The sequence below is a fragment of the Drosophila arizonae genome, chromosome 2, assembly GCF_054131065.1.
Source record: "Drosophila arizonae isolate 15081-1271.41 chromosome 2, UAZ_ARI_1.0, whole genome shotgun sequence".
Lineage (NCBI taxonomy): Eukaryota > Metazoa > Arthropoda > Insecta > Diptera > Drosophilidae > Drosophila > Drosophila arizonae.
In genome coordinates this window covers 15515191-15529041 of record NC_142922.1, presented here as the reverse complement: position 1 = coordinate 15529041, position 13851 = coordinate 15515191, and the positions used below count along the sequence as shown (strand labels likewise).

At 44.2% G+C, this 13851-nt stretch overlaps 4 protein-coding genes across 13 annotated transcripts in view; 2 read left to right on the top strand and 2 right to left on the bottom strand.

Annotated features, from left to right (window-relative positions):
- Positions 1 to 22: 22 nt before the first annotated feature.
- Positions 23 to 1139, top strand: Taf9 (TBP-associated factor 9). The gene is made up of 2 exons (XM_018017882.2): positions 23 to 242; positions 312 to 1139. The coding sequence occupies exons 1-2, from the start codon at positions 92 to 94 to the stop codon at positions 896 to 898; spliced, it is 738 nt and encodes a 245-aa protein (XP_017873371.2). The 5' UTR covers positions 23 to 91; the 3' UTR covers positions 899 to 1139.
- A 157-nt stretch (positions 1140 to 1296) lies between these two features.
- On the bottom strand, positions 1297 to 2795 carry LOC149270402 (replication factor C subunit 4). The gene is made up of 3 exons (XM_089461937.1): positions 2579 to 2795; positions 1627 to 2494; positions 1297 to 1566 (listed from the first exon to the last, which is right to left on the bottom strand). The coding sequence occupies exons 1-3, from the start codon at positions 2686 to 2688 to the stop codon at positions 1480 to 1482; spliced, it is 1065 nt and encodes a 354-aa protein (XP_089318063.1). The 5' UTR covers positions 2689 to 2795; the 3' UTR covers positions 1297 to 1479.
- A 153-nt stretch (positions 2796 to 2948) lies between these two features.
- Syx18 (syntaxin 18) lies at positions 2949 to 4350 on the top strand. Its single transcript, XM_089461936.1, has 2 exons — positions 2949 to 3956; positions 4021 to 4350. The coding sequence occupies exons 1-2, from the start codon at positions 2949 to 2951 to the stop codon at positions 4207 to 4209; spliced, it is 1197 nt and encodes a 398-aa protein (XP_089318062.1). The 3' UTR covers positions 4210 to 4350.
- Positions 4271 to 13851, bottom strand: part of mld (molting defective) — a 32853-nt gene continuing 23272 nt past the window's right edge. For 7 of the 10 annotated variants that reach the window (XM_089461921.1, XM_089461918.1, XM_089461920.1 and 4 more), the window contains 5 exons: positions 8617 to 12205; positions 7817 to 7888; positions 7020 to 7748; positions 5513 to 5656; positions 4271 to 5320 (listed from right to left, as the gene is read on the bottom strand). In XM_089461921.1, the coding sequence (XP_089318047.1) occupies positions 5082 to 5320; positions 5513 to 5656; positions 7020 to 7748; positions 7817 to 7888; positions 8617 to 12205 (4773 nt within the window). In that variant the 3' untranslated portion in view covers positions 4271 to 5081. The remainder of the gene's footprint in view (positions 5321 to 5512; positions 5657 to 7019; positions 7749 to 7816; positions 7889 to 8616; positions 12206 to 13851) is intronic. The other 3 variants (XM_089461926.1, XM_089461927.1, XM_089461928.1) reach the window with 3 other exon arrangements.

The window sequence follows — 13851 nt, the reverse complement described above, 5'->3', positions numbered from 1 at the left end:
ATTTAATTTTTTTTTGGTATTTTTTGATTGGTATTTAACGGTCACACTGACGCTTTGCAAACAGCGCTGGAAACTTACAAATTCATAAACAATGAACAGCGAAAAGGCTGAAAAAGCCAAAGTCAGCGCACAAATCAAACATGTGCCCAAAGATGCACAAGTTATTATGTCCATACTTAAAGAGCTCAACATCCAGGAGTACGAGCCACGCGTAGTTAACCAACTGCTTGAGTTTACATTTCGTAAGTAACGCAGCTGCATCACAGATTATTTTTCTATAAATAAAAAAAAAACGTTCATTGCTTCGGTAGGGTATGTGACTTGTATATTGGATGATGCCAAGGTATATGCTAACCATGCACGCAAAAAAACTATCGATTTGGAAGATGTGCGGCTTGCCACCGAGATGACTTTGGACAAGAGCTTCACTGGACCTCCGTCACGTCATGTGCTGGCCAAAATGGCGGAGCTGCGCAATGCGATGCCACTGCCTCCAATCAAGCCCCATTGTGGTCTCCGTTTGCCACCCGATCGCTACTGTTTGACCGGCGTCAACTACAAGTTACGCGCCACAAATCAGCCCAAGAAGATGACTAAATCAGCACTGGAGGGACGCACGGTGAAGACGATGGTCAAGCCCGTTTCTAGCGCCAATGGACCCAAACGTGGCCACTCAATGGTGTCAAAGCAACAAGTTGTCACCATTCCAAAGCCAGTCATCAAATTCACAACCACAACGAAAACGGTTACTAATACGGACGTCAAAAAAGAGGCGAACGCCAGCGACATGAAAATGGAAGTGGACAGCGATGCTGCAGCCGTGGGCAGCATTGGTGGAAGTAATGCGGCTGTAAAACGGGAACGCGAGGAGGAAGAATTTGAATTTGCAGCGAATTGATAACATATATGGATGTAAAACAATCAATTATATTTTAAGCATATATTTGTAACTTTGATAGATATGTGAAATTCACGAATTTCGGATATTTTAGATTTGTGTTTTCATTTCCAAACCAAAAGTCTCAATATTATGGCGGCATGACAGATAACAACGAGCAACAGGTGGCGCTATTGGCGGTACAATATTTACTGAATAAATGTACACTTCTCACGTGTGCTGTCACTAAATCATATAGAAATCCCTTTTATTTAAGCTTATGAAAACTATCATAATTTTGTGCTCATACGTTTCAACTAAATTTCGAGAATTAGTACAAGTCCAATTAATTGGTTGTTGATTGGGACATTTTATACATAGTGGCCACAGCTATAACCAAATAAAAATACAGTTCCAAATTTATATTCATATTAAATGTGTAAAAGTATTTAATAATTTTTTTTTCGTTAAATTTCTTCAAACTAGTTGAACAAATTTTATTCATAAGTTATTGCCAACCTTAAAATCGGTCGGATTTCTTAACAGTTTGCTCTAGGAGCAAGCTTAGTGCTAAAAAAGTTTAAGTATAAGGAATTGGAAATTTATTTAAGTGCTAGAATGATGGTGCAGCCAAGATCCATGATTTGCAAATATTCAGAGCCGCCATCCTGCAGACGATAGCAACATTCCTAAAAGAAACAATGGTGTTTAGCTGACCTGATGCGTATTAGGTTCAGGTTTCAACTTACGCCCAGTTTGTCGCATATGATGGCCTTCTGCTTGTCGGTTAGGGAACCGCAGCGCACAATGAACTCCACGAACTGTTCCATCATTTGGCCAACGCTGTAAGCCGAGTAGCCAATCTCTCGTACAAAATGCTCCAAGCGCTCATACTTGCCCGAGCGACAGACCTCGAGATAATCCTCCAGATAATGCTCTGGTATAATGCCTGACATCTCGAGGAGATCGTCTGTGTTGATGGTGTGGTCGGAGCCTTTGAGACGATAGCAGGACTGCAGAGTGGTTATGGCCCGTCTCATATCGCCGCCGGATATCTTCACAATGGACTTGTATGCATCTGGATCAATGTTAACGTTTTCCTGCATGCAGATGTGCTTCAGTCGAGCAATGATTTGCGTCTCGCCCAGCGCCTTGAATCGAAACTTGGAGCAACGCGACGTAATGGGCACAATGATGCGTGACACATAGTTGCAGATGAGGCAGAAGCGGGTGCTGCGACTCTCCTTCTCCATGGTGCGACGCAGCGCAGCTTGTGCCGCATGTGTCATAGAGTCAGCCTCGTCCAGCACAATAATCTTGAAAGGCGGACACGGCCGACCATCGGGTCGCACGCTGCTCGCCGTAAGCTGTGCAAAGTTCTTGATCTTGGTGCGCACCACATTAATGCCGCGCTCGTCAGAGGCATTTAGTTCCAGTATGCGGTCGCGGTACATGTCACCAAAAATTTGACGAGCCGCTGCGAGAATCGTGCTGGTTTTGCCTGTGCCGGGCGGGCCATAGAGCAGCATGTTGGGCAAATCGGCACCTTCAACACATTTGCGGAGTACTGCCACCACCTCAGATTGCTCCACTACATCTTCCACGCTTCTTGGGCGACTATTTGAAAAAATGATTGTAAATTATTATTGCTTACTATCTGAATGTGCTTCGGGTGCTTCAATTAGTAGAGCGTCTACTTACTATTTTTCCACCCAGGGCGCAGGAGGCTTGCGACGTTCTGTGGGCGCATTAGATGCTTGTTTTTCTGTAGTACCATTGGCAGATTTACCAGCTTTTAAAAACGCCTGCATTTTGTTATAAAAAACAATGGACCAATTTAAAAGATGCAGCAAAAATTTGGCGCAAAAACACAGCTGAGCAAGATGTTAACTCAAAATGGTAATAACAGTGTCTGCTACTGTAAAACCGAAGCCGTGTTGGCAAACGTGCAAAGCGAACTAGTTCTCAGTTACTCAGCAAGTGTTGGCAATCGTTAGATGATGATGTGGAATTTACAAATTGAATTGTTGCTTCATTTAATTTAGTTCTTTAAATATAAACACAGTCAACCATGGACATAACGCAGGACTTTAAGGCCAGCGTTATGACAGTGCGGCTGCAACGCAAGACTGAACTGGCAGCGGCCAAGGCCAAAGCTCAGGACAACAAGCAACAGCGTTCAGGCACCGCTTCCGGAAAGTCCACCGCTGGGACAAACGACTTTGCCAAACAGGCGAAGGATGTGTGCAACAAGATAACAACGCTTCGGAATGTACTCATTGAGAATCGCTCGGCATATATGCGAATCGGGCAACATTTGAAGAGCGCAACTCAGATGACGGACGCTGAGCGTGATTTAATTGATCGGGAGTCGGAGAAGTTCGTGACGTACTACACACAGCATCTGGCCAAGATGCGCAGCGACTGGAAGAGTGTGAAACGAAAGCCGCAGGAGCGCCAACATATCGAAGCGGTGCTTGATATGCTGGTCAGCTATTTGCACAGCATCGAGCAGATCTATCTGGATCAGAAAAAGTATCGCGTTCAACACGAGCTGGAGACCTACAGGTTACTGAAGCTGGCGGCAGACAAGAAGAAGATACCAGTTCGTCCAGCAGGCAATAATAGCGGCAAGCTGGCGAAGCGCCAGCAGAGCAACACTAATGGTAGCGTTAACAGCACCGAAGATCTGCGCGATGAGAAAGCGTCAGAGGAAGAGGACAACGATTGGAGCAACGACGGTTGGGCTGAGTGGGATGACGAGCAGGAGGAATCGCAATTGGACAGCAGTTCGATTTCAGATAAACAACATAAGCCACGCACGCGTAAACGCAGCCGGCAAGCAGAGCCAAAAAGCGGCGACTCCTCAGCCAAAGTTGCATTAGACGAGGACATGCAAAAGACAGCGCAGCAGCAGGAGAACGATGAAGAGAATGCCTTAAGCGCCGAAGATATGCAGCTGTTCGAGGCGGAAAATGTACACATTTACAATTTGCTCCAAGGCGTCTCCGAGGAGGTCGAACAAATCGAAAAGAACGTTGTGGACATAGCCCAGCTACAGGACATCTTCACAGAGAAGGTGAGCGTCAAGCAATCCTTTATTCTCAATCAGGTCAAACTAGTGCTTATTTCCTTACCAACAGGTGGCCATGCAGCAGCACAATATCGAGCGCATTGTGAGCGCCGTGGTGGGCACCACGGAGAACGTCAAGGATGCCAACGAGCAGATACGGCAGGCGACGCAGCGCAACGCTGGCTTGCGCGTCTGGTCATTATTCTTTCTGCTGGTCATGTCCTTCTCATTGCTATTTCTTGACTGGTACTACGATTAATATACAAATTATATGGTGTAAAAAAATAGAGCGAAAATATGTGAATGTGAAAACTCATTAATTGTTTTTGTTATAGCACTCTAAAACATAACTTGTTTATTGCATAATTTATATTTATACATAAAATAAAGTTTGAAAGAATTCTGTTTTGTATTAGTTATTGTTCGTAGTGCTATTTCGCCTCATAGCTCAGCGCTAAAAAATAAGTTAGCTCAGACTTGATTAAATTTAAATTAATGTATTATTTAAATTAAGCTCAGACAGCCAAATATTTACCCATAGAGAGGAAATTCAAATACCTTCTCTCTTAAGGACTAAATTAAATAGGTTTCAATCAATGTCATTCGTTACGAAATGCGTTAATGAAAATATTTGTATTTATGGCAGAGTGTTTGTTGTGTGCTTTAAAACTTTGAGTAAATATTTGGATTGCCACTAAAGATCTTAAATTTAATATTTTAATCTGCGCCTCATTGCTCTTCTAATAATGTTTGCACCTGAAATGAGGTTACTTAATAAAATAAAGCTATACACATACTTTCTTGTTCACAATTCGTATATATATATATACATTAGAGTCATTCAATGAATTCAATTCTTCAATTATTTATTTTAGATCTAAACCTCGGTGTACTAAAATTTATGTGAACTAAGTCTGCGCGTGTGTGTGTATGTGTGTGTGCTTAGAACTAGTGTGCATTGAATGCAGTCTGCAACAGTTTATCATGTTGTGCTGGGTTTTTCTCTCTCTGTGTTTGTGTGCTGTGTCTGTGTGTGCGGATGAGTGGAACCCATTGCTAAGCATAGCAATAATAATAGGAGGGCGCCGTTCCAGGTTCCTGATAAATCAAATAATAAAGTTGCGCCAATTGTTACGGCGTATCCACAGTCATGTCCAGCGAAGGCGTCATGCTGCTTTCCACCAGTTCCACGGAGCCAGGGCAATCATCGATGCTGCCGCTGTTCCCATTGCAGTTGCTCAGCGGCGTTAATGGCAGTGATGATTCTTCGACAGTGGCTGACATTGAAGGATTCTCCAGTTTGCTGCTTACGCTGCTCGGCATCTTGTCGTTGAGAAATACCCCCAGCGGTAGGTGAGTATTTATGTGGGCTGCACATGAAAGCAAATGCAATTCATTAATAACTAATTTCATATGCATGCATTGTGAAAAGAATCTGCTTATATCCTAAAGCTGGTGCAAGTGTTATGCATATCAGGCAACAACTTATAATGAAATCAAAATCATCAAGACTAGCCACTACTACTTAGCCTATGTCTTATTCGAGTGCCTAATAACGTTACCACGATAACTCGTAAAATGTAGAAATGTGCGCGGGCAGCTGTCGCATTTGTAAAATAATTCGCTGTTGTGGCTGCGACGGTGTTTGCGCAAATCTTTCATATAAACGAATACCTCGCCGCATTCTTCGCAATCGAAGCCGCGCTCTGTAAGAAATCAATTTGGGTTTTGTTCTGTAGCTGAGCTGCTGTTGAATATTTAACATGAATTGAGTTAACAGTGTGCCTGTGGGATTAACACATTTGGCATGTTGTCGAACAGTGAGTTTAACAGTTTGTATAACAGCTTGTGATCATCGAGTGTACTGAATCCAATTGGAACTCAGTTGGAAAGTGCGCAACTATTTTTTTTTCGCTCGGATGGGATAAACAGGATTACAATTCAAATGGTTTTAATAACACTCAATTTTAAATTGTAGCACCCAACGGGATTAAAATTTGTTTTTTTTTTCATATTGAATTATAATGAGGCAGCTAAATAAAATAGGTTTTTGCACTTGGAAATTATAAACAGAGAGTCTCTATTATTACATGTATAGTGTATTCCTTTCGCCTCTTTTTTGTTGTTGTGGTTATGTAATACTGTTATTATTGACATCTGTTTATTTATGTGTGTACACAAAACCCATAAGCAATTATCAAAATACAAACTAAATACATTTGCATACAATAAATAAAACTTAGCACTAGTTGATTATCATATAATAGTGCCTCATATACGCTAATGCCCACTCAACGTGATCATTAATTGATCTTGAATGACATAGCAAAATGAAGCGATTTTTAATGTTGAGATCTTAGATAAGCGAGGGACATACATTGACAATTTCCGTACGCATGGACTATATAATTTAAAGATTATTTGAATGCAACTGAAGCAGTTTTTGGATTAGTTCTTAGATTAAATTTCTGCCATGCTGTGCTCTGCGTAATTTGCTCGTGAAAATTTAAAGAGGATTATCAATCATTAGATTAATGATGAATGAAAACCTTTAAAAATTCTTTTTATTGTAAAAGGAATACTTTAATTATCTTTTCAAGGTTTTCAATCATTGCATGCCATCAAAGCCATTACGAATGAGACGCAAAGAAGAATTGAAGAGGTTCTCTTTTCTATATGCAGTGAATGCAACTAGGCATTCACAATAGATCATTGTATTTTACCTTTCGAGCGAACAATCACTGTAGAGTAAACTGTTAGCACAAGGACAAATAGAAGAGGTTTTATTTATTTTATTTGGGTTAAGATTAGTAAACAAAGGCTGGAGCTACACGTATTGGTTCCATAAATGCTACGGTTAGTTGATCTCTTAAGATGTACATATATTAGCAAACTAAATATGATTATGTGTATGTATGTATGCGTATTTCATGTATAGTTGTACATATATATATTTGTATTTAAATATATATTTGTACTGTATTTATATTGTAGTAAAGCTTAGCTAGCATCCAACCGGCACCCGGTTAGCCACCGCATCCGCATGCGTGCGAGCACCCAAAAACTTACCACCGTGAAACTTAATGTGCGTCTTCAAGGCGCTCTCCGTACCAAATTGTTTACCACACTCATCGCAGGTATGCGGCTTGATCAGCTCATGGACGGTGAACTTATGCATGGCCAGCTGCTTGAACTCCGGAAAACGTACCCAACACTCGTTGCACTCGTACGGCCGGCCCTTCGGCTCGTGCGACTTCATGTGATTGTCCATGTCGGTGCGTTTCCTATAGCCACGCTTGCAGATCCCGCACACCCAGGGCATCGTTGTCTGCGAGTCGTGGGCCAGCTGCTGGTGCTTGCGCAGCGCAATGATGTTCGTGAAGTGCTTCTCGCAAACGGCGCACTGGTGGTTGCTGCGCAGCTTGCCCAGCTGCAATGTGGTGCTCGTCTCCATTGTGGATGAGGACGGCGATGACGACGGCGACGGCGACGGTGCAGTCGATAGCATTGTTGTTGCCGCCGTAGTTGTTGTTGTTGCTGAAGTTGCCATGGAAGCAGCTCCGGCTGACGAGCAGTTGCTGGTTATGCAGCGCTTGCGGAACTGCCTCAATGTGGCCGTCGTCGAGTCCGGCTCCGATTGCTCCGGCGACGGCAACGTTATGTGCGGCGCCGGCTGCGGCGATGGCAGCGATGCGATTGTCGAGGGCGGCGTCAAAACATTTGGCGGCGGCTGCAAGTTCGACAGCTCCTCATACGACGCCTGCCCCCTGCCATGAGTATTTCCACTAACCGAAGAGCCTGGCAATTAAATATAATATGAACAGTTTAATAATTCTGTTTCACTTGCACTAGCTCCTAATACTTACAGTCCTCGCAGTCTGGGCAGCAGAGTATGCGCGTCCTGCGTGGCTGTTGGCAACTTGTTTGGGATTCCAAAGCTACGCATGCGCAGGAAAATTTAGTTAAGAAGAACAGAATTATGAGAGAGAGAGAGAGGGAGGAAGAGAGCGCAAGCAGTAGTTAGTAATGGCAAAATAGAGTTGGTTTAAACTAATGCAATAGTATACGTAGTAGTAACAATAACTATTTAAGGAACCAAATTCAACTACAACAGGAAAGCTAGCAATCTGCAGTTTAAAGAGAGCTAGTTCAGTAAAGGAAACCAAAATAAATAATTATAATAGGTAAAGAGCTTCGAGGAAAATTTTGTTATTATTATTTATCTAAATTTCATTTATTATTCATATTAGAGAACTCGCTATTTTGAAAAGAGAAAATATTACGGATAGACTGCAATGGAATGGAATATATCTAGTATATTTTTTGATTAATGCTAAGAATCAGATCTATATATAAGTGGTTAACTATATGAAAATTCAGTTCAAAGTTCATTTCATATGATTTTAAGCTGATTCAAACGAATAAAGTAAATACTAAGGAAAAGAAACTAATTTACAGAGTTTAGAGACTCCGATTCACAACAGAAACTAGTTCAAATGAGTTCTTGTAGCAAGCAAACAACAAACGAATTTACTGATTGATAGAAAAGAATAACTAATGGAAGGATATCAGCTAAAACTAAGTCAATAATATACCCAGACAATGATTGAAATTCAGAAATTTCGACAACCACCTGTTGAACCACTTAGTTCATTTTAGTACTTACAAGGTATATGCTGGTGGTGCTGCTGCTGTTGCTGGAGTTGCTTGGGCTGCTCGCTGTGGTTGTTGTTGTTGGCTATTTGCAATTGAACCTCCTCGAGGCGCACGCCAGCACCAGCAGGAGCAGCATCAGCTGGTGGCTCGGTGGGCAGTGGCATATGGAAGCGCTGCAAGTGTAGATCCAGAGCACGCTGCGAGGGCAACAGCTGCGAGCATTGCCCACACTGGAACTGCTGCACCATGTGATTGCTAAGGATGTGCTGGTTGCGTTTGTTGCGCCCGGCAAAAGCCATCGGGCAATGGGGACAGTTGAATGGCGCCACGGGCGGATGCAGCTCAATGATGTGGCGACTGTACTCCAGGCTGCTGGAGAAGCGTGGTCCATTCTGACAGAAACGGCACTTCAATACGGGCGGACGGCCTCGTGTGGGCGGCGGCACGGCAGCAGGAGGTGTGCTTAATACTGTATTTTGTACTTGTTGTTGTAGGCGTTGGGGCTGTGACTGCATCTCTTGATGCTGCTGTTGCTGCTGCTGCTGCTGTAGATGCGGTTGCAATTGTTGTTGCGGATAGGCGGCGTGCAGCTCATTACCCAGGCTGGCGCCATATGTTATATGCAGCGGCGGCTGCTGCGGATTGCTGGCGGATGCCACCGGCTGCTGCAGCTCCGGCTGCTGTATGAGTATCATAATGGGTTGCTGCTGGTGCTGCAGCTGCTGCTGCTGCTGCTGCGGTTGCGTCTGCTGTTGTGGCTCCTGTTGCTCCAGCAGATAGTTCTCATTGCTATCCAGCAGCGCATATCCATTGCCCGTTAGCTGCGCCGTTTGCGACTGCAGCTGCGTCTGGTAGAGATCACCGGCACTGATATAGTATGTGGTTGTGCCACTGCTATCCAGAGCGTTCACGCCGGCCACGGGCGCTGTCTTGATGGCCTCCAAGCCGCCCACCGTTGACCACTGCAGCTGGGCGCCTGTCGTTGGTTGGGCGGCAGTTGCTGGAGCCTGCCACAGCGTCTCCTGTGGCTGCATCTGGATCACCTGCAGCTTGCTGCTGTTGGCTGAGGCAACAGGATACAGTGACTCATAGCTGACTGTCTCCGGCTGCATCTGCAACTGTTGCTGCTGCACCGGCGGCTGCAATGACTGCTGCAATGGCTGCTGCGCCGGCTGCAGATCGTTGAGTAACTGCGTCAGCTCCAGCTGCAGGCTCTGCTGCGCCGCCGTCGACTCAGCCGTCGCCTCAATGTTCTCGAAGCAAGGCATATCGTTTTGAAAGCCGATCAGCTCATTGCTAAAATTACTGCTATCGAACAGATTCCCCTCTTTCACCTGCTGCTGCTGCTGTTGCTGCTGTTGTTGTTGCTGCTGCATCTGACTCGCCTCAGCTGGCGGCTCATAGAGCTGCGTCGCTGCCGGTGTCGCCACAGGCGCTGCCGCTTCATTGTGCACAACGTAATCCGCGGGCGTCAGCAGCTCATCGATGGGCGTGCAGACAGGTGTGTAGAGATGCTGATCCTGCATCTCGTTGAGTATGCCATGCAACGTGCTCTCCACGTCATTCATCTCCACTTCCAACTGCTGCTTGGCCTCCACTAGCTCGAGTTCCACATTGAGTGGCGACTCCTGCGGCTGCGACTGCGGCTGCGACTGCGACTGCGACTGCAGCTTGAGTGTCTTCTCGCAGTGCTTCTCGAACTCGGCCAAGAAGTCCATGGAGTTGGCAGTGGCAGCACGCGGCAGCAGCATCTCGTTAACGTTAACTGGCTGATGCTGCTGCATATTGACCAATTGCTCCAGCGACTCCATGTCGTCGTCCAGTGTTGCCACCACAGTCACAGTCACGCCCCCATTGGGCTCTGCTTCAATTTGTTTGGTTGTGAGTGCCACAGCAGCATTGAAGCTATCTGCTGTAGCACTCTGGCAAAAATTCTCGCCATTCTCATTGTTGTTCACATCGTCCGCTTCCGCTGGCTCCTTGGGCTCCGTCTCCTGCTGCTCAGTATCCACCAAAGCATCTGTGTTGCTGCACAGCTTGCGCTGCAGGTCATCGTCTAGCACTTCCAGGGGTATGCTTACTTTAAGCTCCGACTCCTTACCCTCCCCGTCTGACTGCGACTCCTCATCCGCCCGCAGCTCCTCATGCGCTATGTGCAACTCTACTTCGGACTCCGCTGCGGGCACCTCGGGCGTCAGGGATTGTCTGCCCTGCTCCGTAGTGGACGATGTCAGCTCTTCGAATTGTACTGTCGAATCAGCTGAATCGGCGATTCCATTCGTCATTTCTATTTCGCTGGCCACGCTAGCTTCCTTTGATATGCTGTCCATATGTCCGATTGGCTTTAGAACCTCAGTTTCTTTGACTGCAGCGTCTAGAGAGGATTTGATTGGCTCTGAGGGTGCCGGAGAGCTGCAGATCTGTTCCTGCTGTTCCCTCAATTCTCCTATTTCTGCATTCGTGTTTACCGCATCGCTATCAGCTGCTGTATTCGATGCTGTTTCGCTCGAGTCCACCGAAGAGTTGCTGGCAAACTTCTCTAATGTCTCGCTTGTGACTGTCGTCTCTGGAGAATTCTCTGCTAATGTATTGCTGCACTGTTCCATCGACCCTTCATGGCACAATTCGTTCTTAACAATCTGCTGTAACTTCTTCTTGCCTGTGATGCGCCTCGATCGCTTGAGCGGCACAGAGTTGATTTGCAATTTGCGTCCACAGCGCACCACCAAGGGCGACTTTTTGGGCGACCAACGCTTTGGTGGAAACTTCAGCTTGGATTTCGGCGTTGTTACATTTTGGCCAGCAGTCAAAGCTGGTTCTGAGGAAGCGTATGAGCTGGAAGAGGTTGACGAGGAGTAACTGTGGCCATCAATGTCAAAGCCGAGACATGGATTCACAGACAAATCACTCAGCTGCTCCAGTGACGTTTGGCCTGAGCTTGATTCCGTCTCAGTTTCGGAACTCGGCGCTGATTGAAGCTTTGGCAGCTGCACCTTTGGCGGCTCCTCTGGCGTCGTGGTGTCTGTGCCGCAGTTGGACATTGTGGAGCAGCTTGACAACGTTTCGGAGAGCTGTTTGCGCGCCGCTTTCGTTTTCCAGGGCACGTGCATTCGTTTGGTGGGCGACCTGTGTGGCGTTCGCCCCCTCAACCTCACTTCGCCCTGCTGGGACACACTTCGTGTTGCTGGCGCCGGCGTAGGTTCAGTCTCTATTCTGTTGCCTGGCAACGAGGCAGTTCGCATTTTGCGCGCACGCAGCTGCAGATGTTGGACACTCGATGCCGTCGGCACTTCCACATCGGCTTCAGTCTTGGCTACTTTGGGCTGCGGCTGCGGCTGCTCCATGCCGAGCAGCAGACGTCGCTTGCGCTCCGCTTGTGACTCGGGCAGATGAAGATAATCTTCTGCAGGTACATCACTCAACTGTGCTCGCCTACCCAGCTTGGCAGCCAATCGTTGTTTGCGCTCGGCTATATTCTTGGCATACTCCTCCAGACGCAGCTGCACACGCAAGCAGCGCCGCCGAAACTTGGCCACCATTATGAATTGCGCCTTGCATTGACGGCAAATCTCCTGCGGCAGGCCATCCTTATATGAGATCTGCAAATGGAAAAATCTGTTTAATAAAGTTGACAAAATTTAATGAAAATTGTTGGAGTCACTGCTCTATGGTAAAGAGTGGGTCAAATATATATATGTGCCTGCCGAGTTATTTAAAATTAAAAAGTGCATTTAGGATCATATAATATCCGATAACGATATAATGAATATACCTTGTCCAATTGTTGCCTAACATCCGTTTATAATGGTCATTTAAATTAATTGCCTGACCTACAATTGTTTTTGTAAAACCATTTGCAATTTGGATTTGTATTTGAGTTCCATCGTAGCTGTGGGTATTATATTTTTAATTGATCGATCATTCTATATATTGATGATTCTATATATATACATATTTGATATATTTTCTTTTCTTTTGTCAGCCACAAAATACCACAAATTCTAGCGATTGATCAAGGCAATTTATTTGAAATTTCTGAAGTGTTTCGAAATTTTTCGGATAATTTGTTTATTGCGATACATAATAATCAAATTTTGTTGTTGTTCTAGGCTTAAATTGATTTGCTTTAAGCTTTTCCCCTTTTAGAAAAGCTTAACAGTGCTTAATTAACAGTTAGCTCGCATAACATAACATAACTGTCACGGCACGTTTCTAGCATCAAGTCTACAAAAACTAATCAATAACATCACCATAACATCATTTAATAATAATAAAAAATAAATACAAAACAAAACTATAATTTTTAAAAATATGTAAAAATCATTTTATAACAAATAAATGTACTTCAAAGTAATTCAAGTGCTTATCTTTCACTTTTCGTTGACTTTATGTACAAATTAGGCATTAAATTGTTGGCATTGAAAACTGCTTATAAGGCAAGAAATATTGACTGATTAACTATTGTCTCTGGCTCAGCATAAATAAATATTTTATGGCCAGTTGGGCAGACAAAGCGGCTTCACGAAGTGTGAGGAAAGTTCCGTCCAGCGTGGCCAGCCAAGTGGCAAAATTTACAGCCACTTGTCGCTCATGCCTCATGTTGTTATTTGGAGCAAATAATTTGTCTTTGTTATCCAAATGAACGATTTCATTAGTGTACAAACAGCAACAACAACGACAATACTAGCTGAACGAACAGAAATAAAAAAGCAAAGATTCAAAACAATTATGACTGCAAATTATCTCAAGATAGTATCAATATAATTATGCAATAGACTTGAAGCAAACAAGCGTTGATCTCATTTTTTCTTAAATAATGATTAATTAGAGAACTGTCACGTTACGGTCTAAAACATTTTTCCGCTTGTAGGCAAGCGAATGTGTATTCATTTCCTTCACTGAGTCGCATCCATTAGTATTTGAGTATGAATTCAGCTAGAAACTGTGAGCTCTTTTGCATTCCATATCTCTTCAGAGAGCGACTTCATATCACACTAAGTGTAATAGTATATTTTTTATTATTATCATATTGCTGTCGAGTTCCAATATTTCGAAATGGCAAGACGATACTTTTTTCGATTTACATGGAAATTCAAATTATCGAGAATTATCGAGATAACGATTTTCGATTTAGCGGGCTACAAATTATGGAGACTCGACTGCATTATTTTCTTGTTATCGATCTTTAGTAAATAAAATTTCATTCAATTCCAGCGCTTACTGTTTTAGTAATCAATTTTGGCGC

Coding starts and splice junctions, on each gene's coding strand:
- Syx18 (XM_089461936.1), top strand. CDS start 2,949: ATGGACATAACGCAGGACTTTAAGGCCAGCGTTATGACAGTGCGGCTG. Junction 3,957..4,020: donor AGGACATCTTCACAGAGAAG/GTGAGCGTCAAG, acceptor CCTTACCAACAG/GTGGCCATGCAGCAGCACAA.
- LOC149270402 (XM_089461937.1), bottom strand. CDS start 2,688: ATGCAGGCGTTTTTAAAAGCTGGTAAATCTGCCAATGGTACTACAGAA. Junction 2,495..2,578: donor GCGCCCTGGGTGGAAAAATA/GTAAGTAGACGC, acceptor TTTTTCAAATAG/TCGCCCAAGAAGCGTGGAAG. Junction 1,567..1,626: donor TCATATGCGACAAACTGGGC/GTAAGTTGAAAC, acceptor TGTTTCTTTTAG/GAATGTTGCTATCGTCTGCA.
- Taf9 (XM_018017882.2), top strand. CDS start 92: ATGAACAGCGAAAAGGCTGAAAAAGCCAAAGTCAGCGCACAAATCAAA. Junction 243..311: donor ACTGCTTGAGTTTACATTTC/GTAAGTAACGCA, acceptor TTGCTTCGGTAG/GGTATGTGACTTGTATATTG.